The sequence below is a fragment of the Pinus tabuliformis genome, chromosome 4_1, assembly GCF_031772625.1.
Source record: "Pinus tabuliformis cultivar Carrire ecotype Pingquan chromosome 4_1, CPIR1, whole genome shotgun sequence".
NCBI classification, from domain to species: domain Eukaryota; kingdom Viridiplantae; phylum Streptophyta; class Pinopsida; order Pinales; family Pinaceae; genus Pinus; species Pinus tabuliformis.
In genome coordinates, this window is record NC_142303.1 from 629,433,751 (window position 1) to 629,458,566 (window position 24,816).

A 24,816-nucleotide genomic window follows, 5' to 3' on the forward strand; every position below is an offset into this window, starting at 1 on the left:
TTGGGAGTCTCAAATACCTTGGAATGATTGTCCAAGACTTTTTGGAGATCTGGAGCAATAGATGAATTCGATGTGGAAACATCTAGCGAACATAATTGTGCAATTACACCTCGTTGTTCCTTTTTTAGAAGCTTTGTCATACTATTAGAGCTTAATATCTTTCCCGGTTTCCCTGCAATACCCCTTAATTCAACTTCCTTTCGTTCCGCATAAAATTTCATGAAAAGTTCTTGAAAATTAAAAGCTATTGTATCCAAGGATTGTAGCCATTGGACTCCTAGTACAACATTAGTACCTCCCATTGGAATGGAAAAAATTGGGCTTTTCAATACATATTCTCCCATGGATAGATTGATATTATGGCACTTTCTAGAGCAATTTATCATTCCTCCATTTGCAGCCGTCACTTGACACTCTGGTGCTAGATATAGGAAGAAATTCAATTCTTTTGCTATCTTACAATGAATAAAATTGTGGGTACTTCCTGAATCAATCAACACTATTACCTTTTTTTTCTTGATTTGTCCTTCTATCTTGATGGTTTGAGGAGTGGTAATTCTAGCCAATGCATTACAAGATATGGTCGGATTCATTTCTTCTTTGTCTAGGCTTTGTTCCTGGAGTATATCCTCTTCTTTTGACCTTCCTTGCTCCTTTTCTTCTTCCTCTTCACAATCTATGTAGAATAATTTCTTTTCAGCACACTTATGACCTTTAGTGTATTTACTATCACAACTGTAACAAAGCCCTTTTGCTATTTTTTCTTCCAATTGTTGTGGTGTCAACCTTATAGGTTGTGGAAGGCTAGGGGCAACAACACTTCCATCTTTATAGTTGTGAGTGGTATGCTTCCTGGTTGCCATAATTTTGCTTTCCATTTTCCTTGCTAACCTGAATGCCTTCTCTAATGAATCAGGTTCCCAAAGGCGAACATCATGATGGATATTATCCTTTAAAGTCCCTATGAACACATCAATCCTATGTTCCTCTGGATATTTTTTATCCTTATGTTCAATTTTTGGAACTCCTCAATGTGCTCCATTATTGAACCCTTTTGCAGGGAAAATTTTAAGAACCCCCCCAAATTTATAAATATAATAAATGGGCGAATCTCCATGGTATATAGGAAAAATGGAAGGCGATTTTATCAATAATATAATATGTATATATAATTTTTTGGCGAATCTTTCACCAGGCATGGCGAATATTTTACTCAATTATAAAATCTTGTAAGATCTTGGCAAGTCTTTCACTAAATAATAAAACTTTGTATGGATCTAAGACGATAGAATTTCCCCTTTAAATAGTCTATGCTCACATGAATACCATGGTATTACCATGGGTCAATACCATGGGTTATCATAAACCTGGAGCTTAAAAATTACTATTAGTAATTTATAAAAATTAATAAAATTAATAGTTGATTTTTATTTTATTTTTTATTTTAACCAAGCTAAAATGTTTAACCTACATTAAATTACAACATCCATTTTTACTCTTGACCAAGCCCCAAGAGGATCAAATATTTTTTCACTCTATGCTAGTTTGCATATCACGATATTTGATACCTCTCGGGGGTTAGTAGATCCAGAGTAAAGATGGATCTATGCTGGTTTAATTCCCCATTTAAATAGGCTACATTCTAGGTGAATACCATGGGTCAATACCATGTGCCATTTTGGTGAACACCATGGGTCAATACCATGTGCCATTTTTATTTTTATTAATTCTAATATGAGGGTTAATAATGGTTTTTTGCATGGTATTAATAACAATCTAGTCCATAGTATTTGTCCCATAGTATTTTGCCCATAGGTTTCACCTAAATATAAGCCATTTTTTGAGTGTTTGTAAATATAAGGTGACTTATGGAGTAAATATAAAAAAATGTTTTATTTGTTTACCATACCTCTCGTTTATTTATATTTTTATTAATTTACCATACCTCTGTTACAAATATGGTATTTGGCCCATAGGATTCACTTAAATAAAACCTCTTTCTTGAGCTTTCATAAATAGAATGAGGGTTATGGACTAAATATAAAAAGAGGTTTTATTTATTTACCATACGTCTAGTTTATTTATATTTTTATTTATTTACCATACCTTTTGAATAAGTATAAAAAGACATTTTATTTATTTACCATACCTCCACTTTACTTATATTTTTATTTGTTTACACGAGGTGACTTATGGAGTAAATATAAAAAATGTTTTATTTATTTACCATACCTCTCATTTTTTTATATTTTTATTAATTTACCATACCTCTTTTATAAATATGGTATTTGGCCCATAGGATTCACTTAAATAAAACCTATTCTTGAAAATGGGTGAATGGATTCACTTAAATAAAACCTATTCTTGAAAATGGGCGAATGGAAGGTTGTAACTCCTAATTTCAAGGGCTAAATTTACCTTTTTTACCCTCTCCCTTAAAATAAGGTGGGCTATTTGAGGTGATTTGTAAAATGTACTATGATACAAAATATTCGCCCACTAAAAATTTAAAACCCCTTAATTTCGCCAAAGGGCGAACATTCGCCCCTAAAATTATCCTTGCCCTTTTGTTTGAGACTTATCAATTGGCTAAAAAAAGTGTTGCTTTTTGTATCCTCATAATGTGCTGTCAATTCTTCTGTAAAAATTTCCCAAGTGATAATTTGTTTACGAGAGCAAAACCATTGATACCATACAAACTGATTTGGTTCCAAATATAAAGTTGCAATATGTACCTTTTGTGTTTTTTGCACATTATTGAGATCAAAAAATTGCTCCATCTGTAATATCCATGTTGCGGGATCCTTGCCATCAAACTTCTTCATATTAATTTTTGAAATATGGTGGGTCTTCGATCAAACATTAGAGTTTATGGAATCATGATTAACATTTCTTTTGTTTTCATCATGAGTTTCCTTTACTACCCTTTCACCATTAGTGACCATTTCTTGTAGCAACTTATTCATATTTATCGTCAATTCTTCCATCTTATCATCCATGCCATCTATTTGAGAGGCCATGCCATTCATCTTAGCTTCCATTCCATTCATCTTAGCTTCTACGCTTTTCTTTAAACAATCCATCTTAGCTTCCACACCTTTCTTTAAACCATCCATCTTAGATTCTGTTACTTTTTGTGCAAGTGACACTTGTTGCACTTGGTCTCGTAATTTTGATATATCATGTTGCATTTCTTCTTCTTCTTCATGAGTCATGCTAGAGCTTTCAGGTTGTTTACTAGGTGTTTGCATTTTATTTCCTTGGGGCATCAATTACTGATAATAATGCTTTACTATGCCTTTGAATTCCTTCAAACTAATTTTTCAAATCAAGCTTATGCAAAAATTTAAAAAAACTACACACCTTTTTTCACTTTGTAGGAGCTTGATATTGAATCTGATGTATCTCTGTAATTTCGGATCATCCAGTTATGAAATTGCGACCTGTAGTAGCCCTCTGCGTCCTCTTTCCAATGCCACTAGTCTGATCCAAATTGGATTCTCCAAGGAAAAGTTATGCACAATCTCCCAAGATGACCTGATTATAGACCTTTCCAGAAGAGCGAACTTGTATGAAATGCCATGTGTCACTGTTTCGACCTTTGGCTCTGAAAAATATATACGAGAAACTGCAGTCCGTCCTCTTTCTGCACCTTTTTACAAACTTTCAATCCGATGCTCAGAGAGAAAGTTATGACGATTTTTCCCAGGTCACCTGTTTGGAATGTAATTCAGGGGTCTGCTAAAAGACCAACTTCCTTAGATCATATCTCCGCAAATATAGCACGAAAAGCTCTGAAATTCGGATCTGAGGTTCAGTGCGATTTCTTCTCAAATGGGTTTTTTTTTTTTTCTTCTGAAATGTCGCAAAAAAAAAGTTATAGCGAAAATGCCACGATGACATCTTTGGAGCAGCGAAACCCTAGAATCCAAAGCTCTGATACCAAATGTTATGAAACCAGCTCACAAAAAGATAGAAAAGATAGATCAACGCCTTAGAATTCAGCCTCTTCCAGGGGAAAACCTCCTTTACATTACATAAATGAACAATTCTTGGATGATTCAAATGACAAAACCTCATTTCTATATATAGGAGTCTAAGGGGTCACAATATAACCAAGCCGACCTAACAATAATAATATAAGGGCACAAAAATAACAATAGAGAGATTCTATGGGGCACAATAATAACAATATGGGGACAATAGGGGCACAAAAATATTAATAAAAGATACAACTACAATATTAATGGGGGCATCACTAGTATTATAGGGACCTAATACTTTCACCAATAATATCATTGGAAATTACTCAGCTAAGTCATTTTCAGGATCTTTTAATGCCCAAAGATCTCAAATAGAAATTTTTTCACAAACCGATGCTTCCAAGTGTGTAAATATAGTCGATAAAATTTTAGATAATTCATTGTTCTGGACTCTCTATTTTGATGGTTCCAAATCTGAAGATGGTGCAGGTGCTGGATGTATTTTAATCAACCCGCAAGGAGAGAAAACTATGTTAGCCTGCAGACTTGAATTTCAATGCACTAACAATACTGCAGAATATGAAGCATTGATTCAAGGGTTGTATAAAGCCATTGGCCTTAAAGTCAAGTATTTGTAAGTATATGGAGATTCTGAAATAGTCATTAAACAGGTAAGAAACACAATTCATTATGTGTCTGGGCACCTTAAACATTATCAATATTGAGCCCAAAATCTTACTTCTGATTTCACTGCTTTTAACTTTCATATAGTTCCCAGATTGCAAAACGCAAGTGCTGATTTACTTGCTACCGTGGCATCCAAGCTTATACCTTCGGAAGAATTTAGTCCAGATAGATTTTCTATAGAATTAGTTTGTAGGCCGTGCATTCTTGACAATGTAACAAATGAGAGAGTGTTTAATAATGATGCTGATATTATCAATTTCCTTACATCAGCAGGATATTATGAGGAACAAATCATAGATGAACATGAGCATGACTTGCAAATCAACCATAAACAAGATCAAAACCCGATCCCAAAGTCTGTAGTTAAGATGGAAGATCTCTATGATTTAAAGAACATATTAAAGAAAATTACCAACTCCAAAACTCATAGCTCTACTCTAAGATTTGATGTAGTAAACCTAGGTTCCCCTGAAAAACCCCAAAATGTCAACCTAGGTCTTGGTTTGTCATCTGAAGAAAAAATATCATTCATTAAGTTGTTGAAAACATATAAAGGTGTCTTTTCCTGGGATTACACAGATCTCAAGACCTATGATACCTCTGTAATTCAACATACCATACCAATGACTTCTAATGAAAAGCCAGTTCAACAGAAGCTTAGGAAAATTCACCCAAACCTTGAAAGTCAAATCAAATCCGAATTGAACAAGCTTCTGAAAGCCAAAATAATCTTTCCTGTTAGACACTCAAAGTGGGTATCAAATATGGTCCCTATGAGGAAAAAGAATGGTGATATTAGGATTTGTATTGATTTTAGAAACCTGAATAGAGCTTGTCAAAAGGATAACTTTCCTTTGCCTGCCATGGAGCAAATATTGCAATCAATTGCAGGTTCCGAATTAATGTCTTTTCTAGATGGATTTTCAGGATACAATCAAATTCTTGTACATCTAGATGACAAATTGAAGACAACATTCAGGACCAAGTGGGGGACATATGCTTATCAAAAGATGCCTTTCGGACTCATTAATGCAGGTGCTACATTTCAACATGCTATGGATATTGCTTTCAAAGGTCTGATTAATAAATCATTGTTATTTACCTAGATGACATTACAATCTATTCTAAGGATAGAAACAATCATTTAAATGACCTAAAACACATTTTTGAAAGATGCAAGAAATATGGCATTTCTTTAAATCCCAAAAAATCATATTTTTCTTTACCAGAAGGCAAACTCCTTGGATTTATAGTGTCCAAGAAAGGGATTTATATTGATCCTGATAGAGTCCAAGAAATTGAAAAGATTCCTCTCCCACATAATAAAAAGACCATGCAATCATTCCTAGGCCAAATTAATTTTGTAAAAAGATTTGTTCCAGATTTTTCACAAATTGTCCTACCCCTTCAAGCAATGATAAGAAAGAACACAGTTTTCAAATGGGGTAAAGATGAAAGAGAGTCATTTGAGTTGATCAAAAAAGCCATTATCAATGCTCCTTCTTTAACAACTCCTGACTTTCTCAAACCTTTTGTGTTATACACTTTTTCATCCGATACATCATATGCAGTAGTTTTAACATCACTGGATGATCAAAATATAGAGGCACCCATCTCTTTTTTTAGTTCCAACTTGCAAGGTGCTGAGTTAAACTATTCAACTATTGAGAAACAAGCTTTTGCTGTTTTTAAAACATTGAAACATTTCAGACCTTTTCTTCTCAAAACCCATACAAAGATAGTAGTACCTTACCCTGCAGTAAGGAAATTATTGATTCAAAGAGAAGTAGGGGAGAAAAGAGCCAATTGGGTTATTGCGCTTCAAGAGTATGATGTAGAAATCTGGCCAACTAAAATTGTTAGGGGCCAAGGTTTTTGCAGGATGCTAACTGGAGCTTCCCACTTATTAGCAGAAGAAGACCAAGGTAATGAAGTGCAAATATCAGAGGTAAGCCTCAATAATGCACAATCACAATATGTTGATTTGAAGTTTTATTTAAAGAATGGATATGCTCCTATGCATCTCAATTATAAAACAAAGCGTGCTTTAAGGTTAAAATCAAATCAGTATGAATTAATTGATGATGTATTGTTTAGAAAAAACTATGATTCGATATTATTAAGATGCCTAGAAAAACCTGAAGCTGAAAAGGTCATGCATGAATTACATGATGGACCAGCTGGAGGTCATTTCGGAGGAAACACCACAACTCACAAAATCCTGCATGCAGGTTATTATTGGCCAACAATATTCAAGGATGCACATGAATATGCAAGAAAATGCAAAACTTGTCAAACTGCAGCCGGAAGAGAAAAGAAACCAACATTCCCTTTGCAGCCAATCAATATCCAACAACCATTTGAATAATGGGGATTAGATATAATTGGTGAGATTGTTCCTAACTCTTCCAAGCAACACAAATACATCCTTACTGCTACTGATTATTTCACAAAATGGGTAGAATTTATTCCACTAAAGATAGCTAATACAGAAAATATTACAGATTTCATTGATCAATACATAATTACTAGGTTTGGCTTACCCATAGCTTTAATGTTTGACAATGCATCTTATTTATCTAGAAATACAATGGTAGAATTTGCTTTAAAGCGAGGCTTCAAATTAAAGTACTCAACCAACTATTATCCACAAGGTAATGGATTAGTAGAATCAACAAACAAAAACCTTAGGACTGTAGACCAAAATCATAGGAATTGGCATAAATAATTGACATTTTCTCTTTGGGCAGACATAATTACACATAAGGCCTCCATCGGTTCTTCTCCTTTTGCTTTAGTTTATGGAAAATAATTTGTTCTCCCCATAAACATAGAAATCCCATCTCTCGCCCTAGTGCAATTCATTGATGAAAACCCTTCCTCTTCTCTTCAAGCAAGACAATTCACAATTCTTAAGCTTGAAGAAGAAAGAGAGAAGGCTAAAGCAACCCAGTTCCATCATCAACAATTAGTCAAAGCCTCTTTTGATACAACCTCTGCCAGTGATAAAACTTTTGAAGTAGGTGATCTGGTTTTGAAATGAGACAAAGCACACAAGGAAGGAGGTAGACATACCAAATTCTAAAGACTATGGCTTGGCCCTTTCCAAATCGTTGAGAAAATTGGTCAATCAACATTTCTTTTACAGGACTTGTCAGGTAGATCCCTTGCCCGTTAGTGGGCAAGTTATGAAAAATACTTTTCCTAGAAGATAGCCTCTTCTATTTTTGTACCATATCGCCTTTAATATTCTTAGGAAAATAAAGGTTAAGTAGTATTTACTTTTGGCTTCCCAAAATAAAATCTTTGATAAATTTTCGATTTTTCGCTTCTATAAGTAGGAAAAGTTAAAGAAATAATAAGGACAATTGAGTATCAAACTAAACCTGATTTCTTCGGAAAAACTTGTCCTTGCTAAAAAATTTATTCTATGAACAAGCTCTTATTTTTATAAAGTATAAATGTTTTGTTATCAGTCAAGAAAATAATCTTTAATCTAGTAAGTACCTTCTACAGATAAGTATCCCAAAACCCTATCATTATCATCCAAAACTCTTAAAAGGGCCAATGATTCACCCCATCTGATAAACTTTTCTTTTTTCAGAGTGTAATTCTAAAATATGCAAAACCTAGAAGATAATAAGTCTCATTACGAGCTTGTTTACCATAATCATAGGGGAATAATTAAACTGATATTACCAAAACTACATACAAAAACAGAGTAATAACTGATGATCTAAACAATCAAAAGACAAGGGGTCTCATCAAGAGCCAGCTTGTTCAGTTTAGTTACAATCAGTGAATGAAATTGTCATTATTAGGTTACCAAGCTTAGACAATGTCTTTTAAGGAACTTAAAAAGAAAGATTATATAAAAAAGAAAAAAGGACAAGATCCAAATCAGATTGAAAGCAAGTGAATATCATTTTGAATTTTGAAAATTGCTTCAGATGGGACAATGAATCATTGTTGGTTAAAAGATAACCTTGTCGAGGCTATAAACGCCTGCTGGCAGCAGAGGCTCTATCTGTGATAAATGAGTAAACAATAAAAACTAATATGTGGAAGACACCTGCTATATCTCTTTAAAATCTTAATATTGACTGATGCAAACATTTATATTTTTATCACTACAAGAGCAAAGTAGTTGAATAAACAAGTTGAGTAAGTGATTATGATTCCAGAGAAATGTTGTTTAGTTTATAACTCATGTAATTATTATTCCTATAACTCTTCTAATTTTGAAAGTTCTAGAAATTTCAGAAAACCATCAGAGATAATTGGTTCTCCCAAGTGAATCACCAATTGTTGTACTATGTAACAACCCCCCCCCCATTTATATGTAGTAATAGCTAATATTAGACATATAAATGGAGACCCTTTTAAATTTTTAGTCTTTAAAAAATAAGTCCTAACTCTAAGAGATTGCCTTGAAAACTCTCACAAAGCAACCCAAGTTTAGGATCCTTATCGCAAATCGCATTTCACATTTTTTTCATCCGAACACATTTAAGTAATCCCGAATTGCGATATGCGATCAACCCTCCTGCTGTGATATTCTGATCAAAACACCTTGAGAATTCACAATCACACTTTGCAGAAATCACAAATAAATAAGCCTTGCCATTGTGTCATCCTTTAACGATTTGTGAAATGTGATATTGCGATAATCGCAATCACATTTCGCATTATAAACATGCAATGCTATATTACATCGTTTAAAAGTTGCGATGCACGAATAAAGCACCAAGCGTGGGAAGTAATTATGTTAATGGATGGTTTGACATGGTAATTAATGTTTAGCAGCCCAAGGAGAAGTAATGATGTTTCAAGTTATGGCTAGTTAATGCTGAATATCTCATTTGAAATCCTCCCACGATTCGAAGTCATTTTAGAGAGCTTTCAGCCTTAATTTCCTTATATCGTCTGTGCTGATATATCTATTCCATTTCAGGCGAGCTTCAAAAGACATGTCATTGTGGAAGGTGATGCAAAAAAAAAAAAAATAGAGCATTACAGACTCTGAGCTATTAGAAATGTCTCCTATATTCTTTGATACGGTCTGCAACGTCGATGGGGGAGCAACAACATGGGAGGTCATATACAACAGGCTTGAGAATGAGTGTCCCAGAGTTACTGTAGTAAAGGCAACAACTGACTCAATAAAACCTTGAGGAGTCCAATTCAAAGATGCCGCTTGTTCTTTCCTTCACAGAATAGGAGCGAGAGCAAAAATACTCCCATATACTGATATGGTTAGATGGGTGGTGGAAAACCTCACTATTGAAGACAGGCAATTCAGAAACTCGAGAATGGAACTCATGGGGTCATTCAAAGCTGAAGACTTGAAGCAAATGTACCATATACCTGACCCTTAGGACATATATGACAGCTCATACCTCGCCAACTTTGCAAAGAAGAACGAAGAACCTTTCAAGATGATCCAGGGTTGGAGGGTATTGGAGAACAAGTTCAAATTTGATAAAACAGGTATGTATCCTATAGCCTCTTTGGCTAACCCCTACAACTATGTAGTTACTATGTTATGTAGGCTATACAGATTACCTAATAATGCTAAGTTTTCCATAGAATGGATTCCTTTGATTGATGCCTGTGTCAATTCCCACATTATGAATTGGGCCACTATCCTATCTAATAACCTAGCCATTGTCATCACTGAGTATCGTCAGAAGAGATCCTCCTTTGCAGAGAACCTTCCTCCATTCTATTTCAGTGCGTACATCATGGATGCCATCTGTTTCTGCACTAAATTTCTGATCATGGGTTGAAAATGGACCTTGCAGGACCTGTAGAAATTCTGCAAATTCTCTACAAATCTCGCTCTGAGACCTATGTAGAAAATCTGACTGTAGGTTAACCCGATAATGCAATATACATCAAAGCAAAATACTATAACCTACTTCTACTATCAATTTGCGGCAGCTTAAGGATCGAGCTGAACAATATAACCAAAAGAAAAAGAATCAATCGCACAATACACATGAAAATACTTTGGGGAAAGCCTCAGCTAAAAACCCCACTATCTGTATTATCATACAAGGTGGAAATACATCAGAATTATACAAAGCCTTAGCTCTCACAACTAGCCAACTCTCAATACAATCCTCACAGATGCTCACATGCAATCTTGGCTTCTCACAATCCTTCCTCTCTGCCCTCCAAGCTCTTATTTCCTTGTGTTGTTCCTCTGGGATGATTCTCCTTCAACCAAGTGGAAAACTCATCTACCCAGTGGATGATCACCTAATCTCACACACTGTTTGAACTACGCAATCCTCAAGGAACGATTCCTTCTACATGCATGAGTTTTCTTTATAGGAAAACACATGCAACTGATTGTACATTGTCCTTGTATTTAATCTCAACTAGGTCTTTCTCAGAATAGACATGCATGAGTTTCTGACGAGGAAATCTTCAATTAACTGGAGTAAACTAGTTGAGTGCATGCATGCATCAACTGACTGTTAACTCTATTAGTTCCTCAAACAGTTTGGAACTAATTTAACTGGACTTAACTCAGGAAATTGAGTTAACTAATTACAACTCAAATATAACTCAATTTTATTTCCTTAATTTAAGGCTTATGTCCTTAATTTAAGGGATAACTCTTGCATGACTTTAGAAAGACTTCTAACTTGAATTTCTCCAACTAATTAACTCAAAATAACTTAATTAATTATTTCAAGTAGCTGTTAAGACTAAATTTGATTTTTAATGCACGATTTAATTCAAGGACAAATTAAATTGGAATTTCTGGATTCTATTTTTATCATTTATTGTTGCTATTTTCAACACTCCCTCTCAACAAGAAAGTAATTCAACTCAGTCCCGATCGTGAACCTTTGGAATGTTATGCATGCAACACTTCTCTCTAGTGTTGTTGCTTTAGTAACTCTAGAAACAAAAAAAACATCCAACTAAATCAATATGATGCATCTGTCATCAAAGTCTCTCACTGCTATTGCCTCTGTCAACTGAAAACTTTGCACTTCTGCTGTCTCTGTCTTTATGCACTGTTGTCAATCCTTCTCTGCGCTCTTCAGTATCTGACTGCTCTAGCCTCTGTCACTTTGATCTTTGACTGCATCAATCCCATTGATTCCTCCCGCTACTATGTACTTTGGGCTCCCATAGCAAGGTACGATCCATGAGATAAAACCTCTCAATGGACCCTGCCCAATTTCAGCCTTCATGGGACTATCACTTCAGATCGCCCCACCTCACACCTGGAGGTATGGCTGCATGTGATCCCTCTGCCCACTTGGATCGAAATCCCCCCCTAATGGAGGTATCTGCATGAGTGGATCTCTTCACTTGGTCTCCTCTCTGCTTCTCCAATTGTGGCTCCTCCACAATTGTCTGAGACTTCTTCTGGGGTTGCATGTTGAGAGGTAATTTACTCTCCCTCTCAACCACCAAGTCTCTAACATTTGCGTTGCTCCTCAAGGTTTTGCATGCATCTTGAACCTCAAGAGCATACAGGTTCTTAACTCGTGAACCGATCTGTTTCACCTGTCTCGTGGTGATATGTCTACAGAAAACCTTTCCCTTACTGAAGACAAGATTGTAGCCTTTGTCCTCTAACATCGCGACCAATACCAAGTTCTTCTTCATTTCAGGCACATACTTCACATTTGTGAAGGTGATAGGAGCTCCATGCTCCCTCTGAAAAGCAACCGTGCCCACTCCTGAAACACTATACCTTCCGTTGTCACCCATCTCTATGTGCATCTTGAGGTCTTTCTCTTCCAAGGCACTGAATAAAATTTTATCACCGGTCATTGGAATGAGGCTCCACTGTCAAGATACCAGACACAACCCATCATCGATGACACCATGCATGCGATGAAGGTAAAGTCCATTTCGAACTGAGAGGCTAATGCCTCACCTTCTGATCCTTTCGAGGATTCCTTCTTGGACTTCTTCGATGGGAAATTAGTCGCATAATGTCCCATCTTGTGACAATTAAAGCATCTCACTTTAGACTTGTCACCCTTCTTCCCTTCATGAAAAGAATTCGATTTGGAATGGGAAGCCTTCCCCTTCCCTTTCCTTGCCTTACTTGCTAAGGCCAAATTTTCTTCATCATCATCCTTGGATGAAGAACCATCTCGTGTGCTTCTCCTGATCTCCTCCTACATGAGATTTGACCACAGTCGTTTCCAATCCGATAGTTTCTCCCTTCCATTCACAGAGTCTTGGTAGCTATTCCATCTCTTTGGAAGGCCAAGGAGAGTGAGGCTCACCATATCATCATTGACAATAGTTATTCCCACACTGCCAAGCTCATCTCTGCATGTGGTGAGCTTTTTCAGATATGTGGAAATAATATCGCCCTTCTCCATCTTGTTTCTTCGAAGCTTATCCTTGAGCACCAATTTCCTCTGGTCGCTATTGTTCTGGTAGAGGTCCCTCAATGTCTTCCACATTGAAAATGGAGTATCCTTCCCATGGAGACTCAAGACAATATGGTCTCGAACTCACTCAAGGATGATCCGTCTCGCCTTTGCCACACACTTCTTCCACTTAGCCAACTCTTGTGCATTAGTTGACGTTGGCTTTGGGATTTCTTGATCAATGAAATCCTTCACGCCATTGTCTTCTACTACAACCTCCATTCTATCTTTCCATGCTATGTAATTCAAGCTACCTTCCAAGGCATACTCGAGTCTCAAGCCATAGAACGCCATTGGCCAACCTTGAAGTATGATAAGAATTCGATTTGCACCTGTAACCACGAACTTCAAACTTTGAATTCTCTTCTCCGTATACTGTTCATAGCTCCGATAAACTTAGCTCTGATACCAAGTAGAAATTCTACAAATTCTCTACAACTCTCACTCTGAGACCTATGTAGAAAATCTGATTGTAGGTTAACCCGATAATGCAATAAACATCAAAACAAAATACTATAACCTACTTCTACTATCAATTTGCGGAAGCTTAAATATTGAGCTAAACAATATAACCAAAAGAAGAAGAATCAATCGCACAATACACAAGAAAATACTTTGGGGAAAGCCTCAACGAAAAACCCCACCATCTGTATTATCATACAAGGTGGAAATACATTAGAATTATACAAAGCCTTAGCTCTCACAACTAGCCAGCTCTCAGTATAATCCTCACAGACAATTCTGGCTTCTCACAAGCCTTCCTCTCTGCCCTCCAAGCTCCTATTTCCTTGCGCTGTTCCTCTGGGATGATTCTCCTTCAACCAAGTGGAAAACTCATCTACCTAGTGGATGATCACCTGATCTCACACACTACCTGAGTTGTGCAATCCTCAAGGAATGATTCCTTCTGCAGGCATGAGTTTTCTTTATAGGAAAACACATGCAATTGATAGTACACTATCCTTGTCTTTAATCTCAACTGGGTCTTTCTCAGAATAGACATGCATGAGTTTTTGATGAGGGAATCTTTAATTAACTGGAGTACACTAGTTGAGTGCATGCATGCATCAACTGACTGTTAACTCTCTATTAGTTCCTCAAACAATTTGGAACTAATTTAACTGGACTTAACTCAGTAAACTGAGTTAACTAATTACAACTCAAATATAACTCAATTTTATCTCCTTAATTTAAGGCTTATCTCCTTAATTTAAGGGATAACTCTTGCATGACTTCATAAAGACTTCTAACTTGAATTTCTCCAATTAATTAAGTCAAAATAACTTAATTAATTATTTCCAAGTAGCTGTTAAGACTAAATTTGATTTTAATTCACAATTTAATTCAAGGACAAATTAAATTGGAATTTCCGGATTCTATTTTTATAATTTATTGTTGCTATTTTCAACAGGACCCCTACCCTATCTATCTCAGCCATAAACAGATTTGGGAATCCCATTACATACCTCATTTCTATAAACTATGCCATGCCATTATTTTTCCATTGCATCAATTAATTTTTAATAAGAAAACCCCCAGGTTTTCTAAAGAAGCTGCTACAGACCTTCTAGTAGTGGGCAAGTATTTTGTTGAAGAATGGTTTACATACATCAGGGTTTTTGGCAGTATAGCGGACCCGCATGTCCTCCCTTTGTATGTCTCTGATAAATTATTAGCAAGAGAAATAACCCACCAGACTGTGGGAAAAGGCTTGACCAAAGTCCTGAAAGAAAGCAAGAAGTTATTATGGCCACCTTTTCCTATTCGGTGCGATTCCTTTTCATTAGCAAATTTTAACCATGCAACCAAAGAGTTAGTAAGCCTAGAAAGCCTCAGGCTCCATACTTTGCTGAAAAGGCAATTCGATCCAGACAAAATAACACATAACATTACTACTGCAGTAAAGATCAAGCCTTATAATCATGAGGCTAATAATTCTGAAGACCTTTTACAGTCAGCTGAATCCTTCGAACAAGCGTTCGAGTGGGCAAGGGAAAATCTGAGTCCTGAAGATTTTGGAAGCTTTCAAGAGTTCAGAAACAAAAGGCTCGAAATAATTCCATGCATTTGTTAAAAATCGAGGACAAGCCTACACCCAGTGTGACTGTCAACAACGAGGGACCTAATTCTCACATAGAGTCTCAAATGGATACAGGGAAAACATTGGATATAGGGAGGGCCCAAGACACCGAGAATACAACTGAATCCAGTAGGAGGTCAGCTGAAAAGCAGGGTATGAGCAACCCACCTAGAGATATCGGTTCTGACATAAAAAAACAACAGTTTGGAACAGGAGTGGGACCAATTCAATAAAAAACTACAAAACACTTTGAAGACAACAAATACCCAGGAAACCATGGAGTATCAAACTCCTCTGCATATTCAGAAAAATACAGAGTCTAAACCGATGGATGAGCAAGCGACAATGTCTCAGCAGACTGAAATCATTCCCACTTTGCCCACATCAGAAATTGTCTTAAAGGTGACTGAAATCCCTCCTCTAGATGTGTTCTACAGCCCGCTGCACAAGGTTGTAGTAAGAAGACAAAGAAAAAGGAGGGTAGAGACACCCGAAATCCCACTTGAGAATGAACCGATGGACATAGTCTGGAAGGACATTCCCTCCAATCCAGTCGAAAACTTGACCAGACTGTCACAATTTACAGGGGCATATGCAACGGCCACCATGGATAAAGCTACTGAGATATCTATTTTGTTGAAGGAAAAGAAAGAGAAGATTTCATAGCTCGATCAACAGCTTGAAACAGAGAAGGCAAGTGTGAACAGGCAAGCTGCTGAGCAACTGGCCAATTGCAACAGAGCATGGAGGTGTTGAAGATAAGCCATGAAGCGAACATATCGGCCAAAAACATGCAACTCCAAGACTTGCAACAAGCCATGGAAAGATATAAGGATGCTCCTATTGTTGAGGAATTCATCAAAGAGGCTTTAGAGCTAAATTCTGTCTTATTAAAACAACAAGAACAATTTTTCCAAAAGATGTCACATATCGCTCCTTATCTAATCACCAGTGACCAGCTAACGGATAAAGTGATTGACCAAAGAACTGAATTTACTGATCTAAACACAAGAATCTCAGAATTCATCGAATGGCAAGAAACATAAGAGGGAAGGAAAGCTAATCTGTATGAGATCGAAGAGACACATGCAAACATTCTATTCATGGATTGGGATGTGAGGATCAAACAAGTTGAATTAGCAGTGGAAAGAGCGGCCGAGGTGTCAAAGAACATAGTAAAGGCAGTAAACCACACTTTGTTTGCCACCAACCTGGTGAAGGAAGGCAACCTGAAAGAACTGCTTGATCTAAATGACTTGCATAAAAGATGGAAGGAAAGAGCGGAAATCCAAAGGGAAGCAATCACAAAGATAGCAAAGACTGACTAGGAGGCGTATTGGCAATACCTTGTCAAGCCACACAGCCAAATCATGACCCTTAATTGCTCACTCCATTCAACTCAACGGATGTTGCCACCTCTCACAGATGCAATTTTTGCAGGACAGGTCAGAACACAGTTTGGGGCACCTCCTCAAGTCAAACTGATGGCTGATATATGCGATTTAAAAGACAAGCTAGCAGACAAAAATCATTATCACAACCTCTGCTGATCAAGTCACTTTTATTTTTGGAGTTAGTTAACTAGTTAGGAGGAAGGTTGTTTACAACCTCCTCAAATTTTTGTATAATATATTTTTGAACATTAGTTAGAATATTATTTATACCCTTCTCATGCATTTAGAGAAGGGTCCAGAATTTTATCAAAAACATTTGCAAAGAATGCACTTTTGTAAGTTTGTGAATGCTTTGGTGAAATTATGGAACATGATCATTTCTTTTAAATATCAGACTACTTTCCTTTGTTGATGCACTATTGTATACTTGGAAGATAATTTGATTTGAAGAAAGAAGTTGATCTATGTCATTAGTCAAATGAGTAGAACTTCACATATATGGTACTTCTATCTTGTATGATTAGTTCTGTTTTTGTTTAATTAGTGATAACACTTTATTTTCATGAATTGTATATGAGATATGTTCTTTCTGTTAAGCGTTAATTGCACTACTGTATGATGCCTAGCTGAAATTGTTTATTTTCATATATGAATCATCAGATATATGCGATATAGTTTATACATTTCTTTGACTAACTATTTAGTCAAAGAAATTATCTTTATATGTTATCACCTTTGTTTTATGCGTGATTGATCTTTATTATCACATGTTAAACATATATCTTTTTAGATCGCATATCACACAGAAATACCCAGGTTTATATTAGATTAAGTTAGCTAGAGATTTGCATGATAGAATAGGTCATTTAGTTATCATTATTCTATTGCAATCACTTGAAAACCACCCACTCTCATTTTAAAACCCACATTGGGAAACTGGTCCCATCATCCCCAGTCGGAGCCACCACTTTAAATGGAAAAGGAGCTTTCTTAAGGTCCGAACCGGTTGGTATCCCCCACATTGGAGCAACAGAAATCTAAGGCTTCAACATGGCTTTAATGAAAAAATCACCCATATATTGTGCATCCTTGTGTTTTCCAAGAGCATCCATTTCTTTCAAGAAGACTAGCCCATCTAAAGAGGGCACCATGTTACATTTTTCTATCGAATAGAAACAATAATAACACTAAATGAGGGCGATTAGAAACAATACTAACACTAAATGAGGGCCATGGTGATTTGATAGGCTCAAGCAAGATAATATTCTATAGGTTTGCTCATGAATTAGATAAATCTTTGGTTATCAAGATAATTATTTTGAGTGAAATTTGACTTCAGATATTGAGTCTCTTAAAAACATGGAAATGAAGAAATGATGCATAACATGCTCACACATTGATCTTTTCTCACATGCTTATGCAATATCTTCATATCATTGCTACATGCGAAGCACTAATGTTTTTTCAACTTTAGGTATAAATGCATTTTTAACTATATTTTTACACTTTTCATGGAAAGTAGTTTATAATTAAGAATTGTATATTTTCAATTTTTAGTTACAATAAAAGGAAAAGAAGGCATGTAATATTTATTCATCTATGTGTGCTTAGTTAAAATATTTTTTTTTCAACTTTAGGTATAAATGCATTTTTAACTATATTTTTACACTTTTCATGGAAAGTAGTTTAGAATTAAGAATTCTATATTTTCAATTTTTAGTTACAATAAAAGACATGTAATATTTATTCATCTATGTTGTGCTTAGTTAAAATAAATTTTTTTCAACTTTAGGTATAAATGGATTTTTAACTATATTTTTACACTTTTCATGGAAAGGAGTTTATAATTAAGAATTCTATATTTTCAATTTTTAGTTACAATAAAAGGAAAAGAAGGCATGTAATGTTTATTCATCTATGCTGTGCTTAGTTAAAATATTTTTTTTTTCAACTTTAAGTATAAATGCATTTTTAACTATATTTTACACTTTTCATGGAAAGTAGTTTATAATTAAGCATTCTATATTTTCAATTTTTAGTTACAATAAAAGGAAAAAAAAACATGTAATATTTATTCATCTATGCTGTGCTTAGTTAAGATAAAAGAAAAACAATGCATGTAATATTTATTCTGTGCTGTGCTTTGTATTGCAGCATTTGTACTTAGACATCCTTTGGTGGCTAGTGTCATATTTGGAGCCACAAAAATTTGGCAATTAAGAGAGATTTTAGAATCATCTGAATTGGGTCTTACATCAGAAATAATGTTTGACATTAATAAGATTCATAAGACATATTCAAATCCTTGTCCGTAATGAGATTCTTAGTGGGCAGTTGTATCTTCTCTTTTCCCATTAAAGTCTATCACCATATTGATATTAATATTTCCTAATTCTATCTTTGATCATCAATAATGTTGCTCGATTTTTATGTAAGTAAAAGGAAAATACCATAATTTTGTGGTGGTTGAATCTAATACATGTTTTATCTTTAATTTATGGTGATAGACTACACACCATAGGGCACATTACATTGAGTAATACAAAAGTAGGTTGATTGATTGACATGGAAAGGAATTATGAAAAAGTTGGTGTAGTTTATGAGACAAGTAAATATAGAGAATACTTTACATCTCCAATATATTGTATGGATAAAGCATCTTAGATTCTATCTTACTTTAGGTGGTATAATCGTCTTTCTGAATTTTTTGAAAAAATCGTTCAGATTCACAATCTCTTTATAGAGTCAAAACTCATGTAATAGAAAGAGAAATCGAACAATAGTGATTGTTATATCACCACCTCCTCTTTGCTAAATGGACAAGCCACGTGACAAAAAAATACGAATAAAAGTCCATTAGTTTTTTGAAAAGTTTACTATTGAGAAGTTTACAGAGAATTTTTCCTTTTACTTTTTATTTTTGAATAATTGAATAACTATTTCCTCATCTGCCATATAATTGGCCTACAAAAGTTAATAAGATTTTATAAATTCCTTTTTACTTTTGAATAATTGAATAACTATTTCCTCATCTGCCATATAATTAGCGTACAAAATAAGATTTTATAAGAAATATGTAATATTTTGAAAGTAATAAAATTCAAATAGTTTTGTTTTATATAATTAAAATGCATTTATATTTTTAGTTAACGAAACTTCATAAAGTTTTTGAAGCAATGACAAAAAAAAATGAATAGAAACCAGATTTACAATTTATCTTTAGTTTATTGTTGAATTATGTAATTCTTAATAAGTTATTTGCATTTTCTATTATACAAAAATAAAAGTATGTGCATGTAAAAGTGAAGTATCTATTGCAATTTTTCATTATACTAAAGTGAAAAAATGTGCATGTAAGAGTGAAGTATCAATTTTATTGTTTATTTATTTTCTAAATCGATTTTTAGATATTTGTGGGTTAACAAATTTTATTATAATTAATAAGGACATTATGATTTAATTTCAATGTTCTATTTGTCAAAAAAAAAATTTATTTGGTACTTTAATTTCATCATTTGTCTAGAGTTACATAAACACGAATATCCCATGTTCTAGATACATGTAAAGTGTTATTTTTTTCAATTTTAGCTATAAAAACATTTTTAAACATTTAGTAAATGTATATTTTTTCACTTTTAAAAAAATAGCTTATACTTAAAGAACCTTGTATTTTAAAATTTTTAGTTACAATAAAAAGAAAAGAAGACATGTAATATTAATTCATTTTTTCTTTACATTGTAGCATTTGTATTTAGAGATCCTTTGGTGGCTAGTATCATATTTGGAGCCACTAAAATTTGACCATCAAGAAAGATTTATCATGTCAATTGGATTTTACATTTGAAATAAATTTTAACATCAATGAGATTTATAAGGTATATCAAACCCCTTGTCCTGTTAGTTTTAATACTGTTCTATGTGGTGTCAATTACTTTAACCTAATTCAATTCTTCAATTAGCAATCTTTCAATAGCAATTAATTATTTTCATCAATCAATAGTAATTGGAGATAGAACAATAATGTAATGACAATAAGAGACAATCAACAACATCAACAAGAGGCACAGATTTGGTCAAAGACTAGGGAAAAACCCCACAAGGGGGAAAACCCTTTATAATTATTCTTATATTAGATTTTTATAAAATGTTTAGCAGAGAGTACAATGAGCCAATACAAAACTATCTAGCAAAAATTTCACTAGACAATATCCATAAATATGATCCCAACAACAATATTGAACTCCTAATCTGTGGTCAACTACGGTCACTTGTAAAAATGAAACCCTAAGTCCCAGTCTCATGGAGGGAGAGTGACGCGTGTGGTTGAAGCTTTCTAGTGGCATAGATAGGCCTGGATGTGTGCGGTTGTAGCCAAAAAATTCCTGTGTCAACCCTGCAGCTAGAACCCAAAAACCCTAATCACATTGTGAGCTTTGAACCTTGTAATTTCAGACCTGTATGAACCAATCCAAAGAAGAGAGAGGAAGAAGTTGCTTGATGTTGATGTCCAAATGTGGGTCACCTAACTTGTATTTAAAGGCTTCCAAGGGTGTCCAATTTTATTTTAGGGCCAACCTGATCAAATGTGACATTGCGGTCTTCACTTCAAAATACACTTTCCCTTGTCCAAATCTAGTGCTTCAAAAGTCAAAATTGGTTCTCTCAGAGAGAGGAATCTAGTCCAATGATTGGAATCTGTCATTGAGCTGCCAAATTGACATGTGGATAATGAGATTCTTAGTGGTGAGTTGTATCTTCTCTTTTCTCCATTGATTCTAATATCACCATATTAATATTGGTATTTTTTATATTATTTTTTATCATAAAAAATGATGTTCTACTTTTATATAAGAAAATATCATAACTTTGTGGTGGTTGAATTTAGTGTTTGTTTTATCTTTAATTTATGGTGGTAGACTATACACTGTTAAGTTGTACAAGAGGCACACTACATTGAAAAATACATAATTAGATTGATTGACATGTAGGGGAGTTAGTAAAAAGTTTGTACAATTTAAGAGACATTAAAAATATAGAGAAAAAACTTGATATTTCCATGATATTGCATGGACCAAAATGTTAGATTTTATCTTATCTTATTTGAGGTGGCATAAGCATCTTCTTGAATTATATGACATTATAAAAATATTTTCATATTGACAATCTTGTAGTAGAGTCAAAATTCAAGTAATACAAAGGGGAATTGAACATTGATTGGTGGAATATTACTACCACCTCTTCATTAAATAGACAAACCCTCTTGACAAAAATAAGAACAAACACCCATTTTTCTTTCAAAAAGTTGCCTTTTGAAGTATAAATAAGTCTTTTTTTCCTATTGTCTTTCTTTCTATTTTTCAACAACGTCCCATGTTCTAGCTACATGGAAAGTGTTAATTTTTTTACCTTTATCAGTAAAAGCATGTTTAAACATTCAATACATGTATATTTTGCACTTTTAAGGGGGAGTAGTTTATACTTAAGGAATGTTGCATTTTAATTTTTTTTTGTTACAATAAAAGGAAAAAGTGTCATGTAATATTTATTCATTTATGCTTTGTATTGCAACACTTATGACGAGACATCCTTTGGTGGCTAGTGTCATATCTGGAGCTACAAAATTTTGGAAATTAAGAGATTTTAGTCATGTGAATTAGATCTTATATCTGAAATAATTTTTGACATCAATGAGATTTATAAGACATATCGACTCTATTACCCACCAGATTGAGGGCAACCCTCTGATAAAACCCCTCGCCCCGCATTTGATCTAGCTTTCTGACCAACATCCCCACTTTGATCCACATATAACCACTCTTCAATTAGTTATTCCTTTCATTTGACTAGCTTATTCGATGAAGGTGGGTCTTCAAATATGAGGTAAACTAACCATTCTTGTATCAAGTGATTTCATTTAATGGTTTAAGGCATTCTAGTGTGGATCATGGGTTAAATTGGATGATTGACTGTGTTTGACTATATCAATATTCCCCTACTTCACCTTTGTGGTTATCTCCTACCCATAGTCAACTATTTACGAGACACATGAATAAAAGGCCTTGATTGATGTTGCATGTCCATGATAATCCATAAATACCACTTTCTGCCCTTTCCCTTGTCCCATCTCCCCTATTCAGGTTGATTTCATATTGCTCACATTCCTCGATTTCCCTTGTGTGTCATGTCTTTGAGTATTGTTCCAAAACTTAGCCCTAAGAGGTTGATGTAAATGAAAGAAATTTGAAAGCCTATGTAGCCACATTGAAAGACAAATATTAAAAGGAAAAATATGGTTGGGACAAAGTGAAAGTGTGTGGACAAAAGTCGAGCCTAATCTCTACCCCCCTCACTAGCCCTCACCTAATTCCTGGCATATCATGACCTATTTAAATAAAAGGAACATTTGAATGTCGCAACATTGATGAGTAATTAATTGCTACATCTTAATGGGGCATTTAATGCATCCATTGAAGTTTGTAAACCAAGCTATCCATGCAAAGAAAAGAATATTATTGAAGAAAAAAGTGCACTCAAGAGGTCATAAATATAGGCAGAGGAAAGGGGTAACTCAAGTCCCATAATCACTCCCTCTTTATATCATTATCTCAAGGACATTTGGTTGCATAGATGGTACATAATAGTGGCATATTCCATGAATTCAAACACCAAACCATTTCAATCTTTCATTTACACCTTTTGATTGATGGTCAACCTGGGAATTCTTCCTCCCCTTGAGGTTGGAAGCACCTAATAGGGATCTTTGAAAACCATCCCATACTTAAGTGGGGTAACTTGTTTAAAAGTCTTAAGTTGGAAGGAAGTTTTAAAATGAGGCTTGTGTGATGTACTTTAATTCCTTTCCCATTAAACATGGCCCACTGATACATTTATGGTTTGAGGTACCTTTGATGATGATCTCACTTGATTCCATGGGTTGTTGTAGGTGTTTAATTTAGGTTTCATTGGCCATCCCTTGACGGATCAGAGCATGCTTCTTCAACACTTCAAAGAGAACATCCAACCCACACGTGATTCCACCAAAGAATTTTTGGGTTGGTCATTGCAAAATTTTTGAGGGATGTTGGGCCATGTGATGGTTGAACAACATATATGATTTCATCCTCTTCCTCCATCACCTTGGATGTTGAGCTTCGGAGTTGGGACATTACTTCCATAGTTATTATACCCTATGAACCCACAAAAGATCTCGAGGTTGGATTTATGTTGTACTTAATGGATGTTTCAATATGGATGATGATTTGCTGATGATGACCAAGTGAGACCTTTTGGGAAGGGCTTATACATATTATGGGCCAAAGCCGTTTCCTTTGGAGCTATGAAATTATAATTTTAGAGATTTTGGATGTGACATATGCACCCAGTTTGCATGATGTCAGAGAGAGGATGGATGACTTGATGCTAGTGGTTTTTTATTGATGATGATGTTGGAAATACTGGGGGGGGTGAATCAATATTTCTTTTCAACTGTTACTTTTACCAGTTAGATCACTTACATTTAGAAGACAAAATGAAAAATAAGAATATATTCTTTTATTAATTTCTTTAATAAATCAAGTAAAATATATGTAGGGCTCCAACCCTAGATGAAGACACTAATCTTCAATTCCCCAGGCTCCAACCTGTAATGTGCCAAGCACCGAATTGGACTTCCAAGGCTCCAACCTTTCTCAATTTTGAGGCACCAACCTCAAGGGCTCCAACCCTATATCTGGTTCAGGCTCCGACGTGGTTTCTTGAGGACTTCGATCCTCTAGGGATCCAATCCTATCTTCCAAGGCACCGGCCTTGTATTTTCGATGCTCCAACCTCTTGTGCTCCAACCCTTACTTTACTTCGTCAAGATATATTTTGGTTATACTTCACGACTCCCAATTTCGTCTTCAATGAGCCCTAACAATCTTAACTTAGTCTTCACTGTAGTCTCCTCGTTACGTTATCAATGACAACCTTGATCTCCTAGAAGGTGTCACCATTTCTCTTCATCATACCCAAGCAAATTCTTCAAGTCACCTCATGATGACTTCAAAAATGTTTCATGGTCTCCAAGGGTGTCTCAAAGATCAGCTTCTACACTGCTTCCCAATAAGATGTCTTCAAGTATACAGGGGTCTGTCCAAAATTTCTCCAAGTCTTCTCCAACAGTGTTCAATAATTATTCTCAAAGGCTGCCACAAAAATGGTCAACAAGTATTCATGAGAATTCACAAGTCTACCAGTCTTCAAGTCTTCATAAA

General features: G+C 34.9%; 1 protein-coding gene across 1 annotated transcript in view; it reads left to right on the forward strand.

Moving 5' to 3' along the window:
- Window positions 1-19,099, forward strand: part of LOC149177613 (uncharacterized) — a 382,857-nt gene extending 363,758 nt beyond the window's left edge. The window contains exon 12 of the mRNA XM_089423439.1: window positions 18,716-19,099. Coding sequence (XP_089279565.1) covers window positions 18,716-18,876 — 161 coding nt within the window. The 3' untranslated portion in view covers window positions 18,877-19,099. The remainder of the gene's footprint in view (window positions 1-18,715) is intronic.
- The last annotated feature ends 5,717 nt before the right edge of the window (window positions 19,100-24,816 follow it).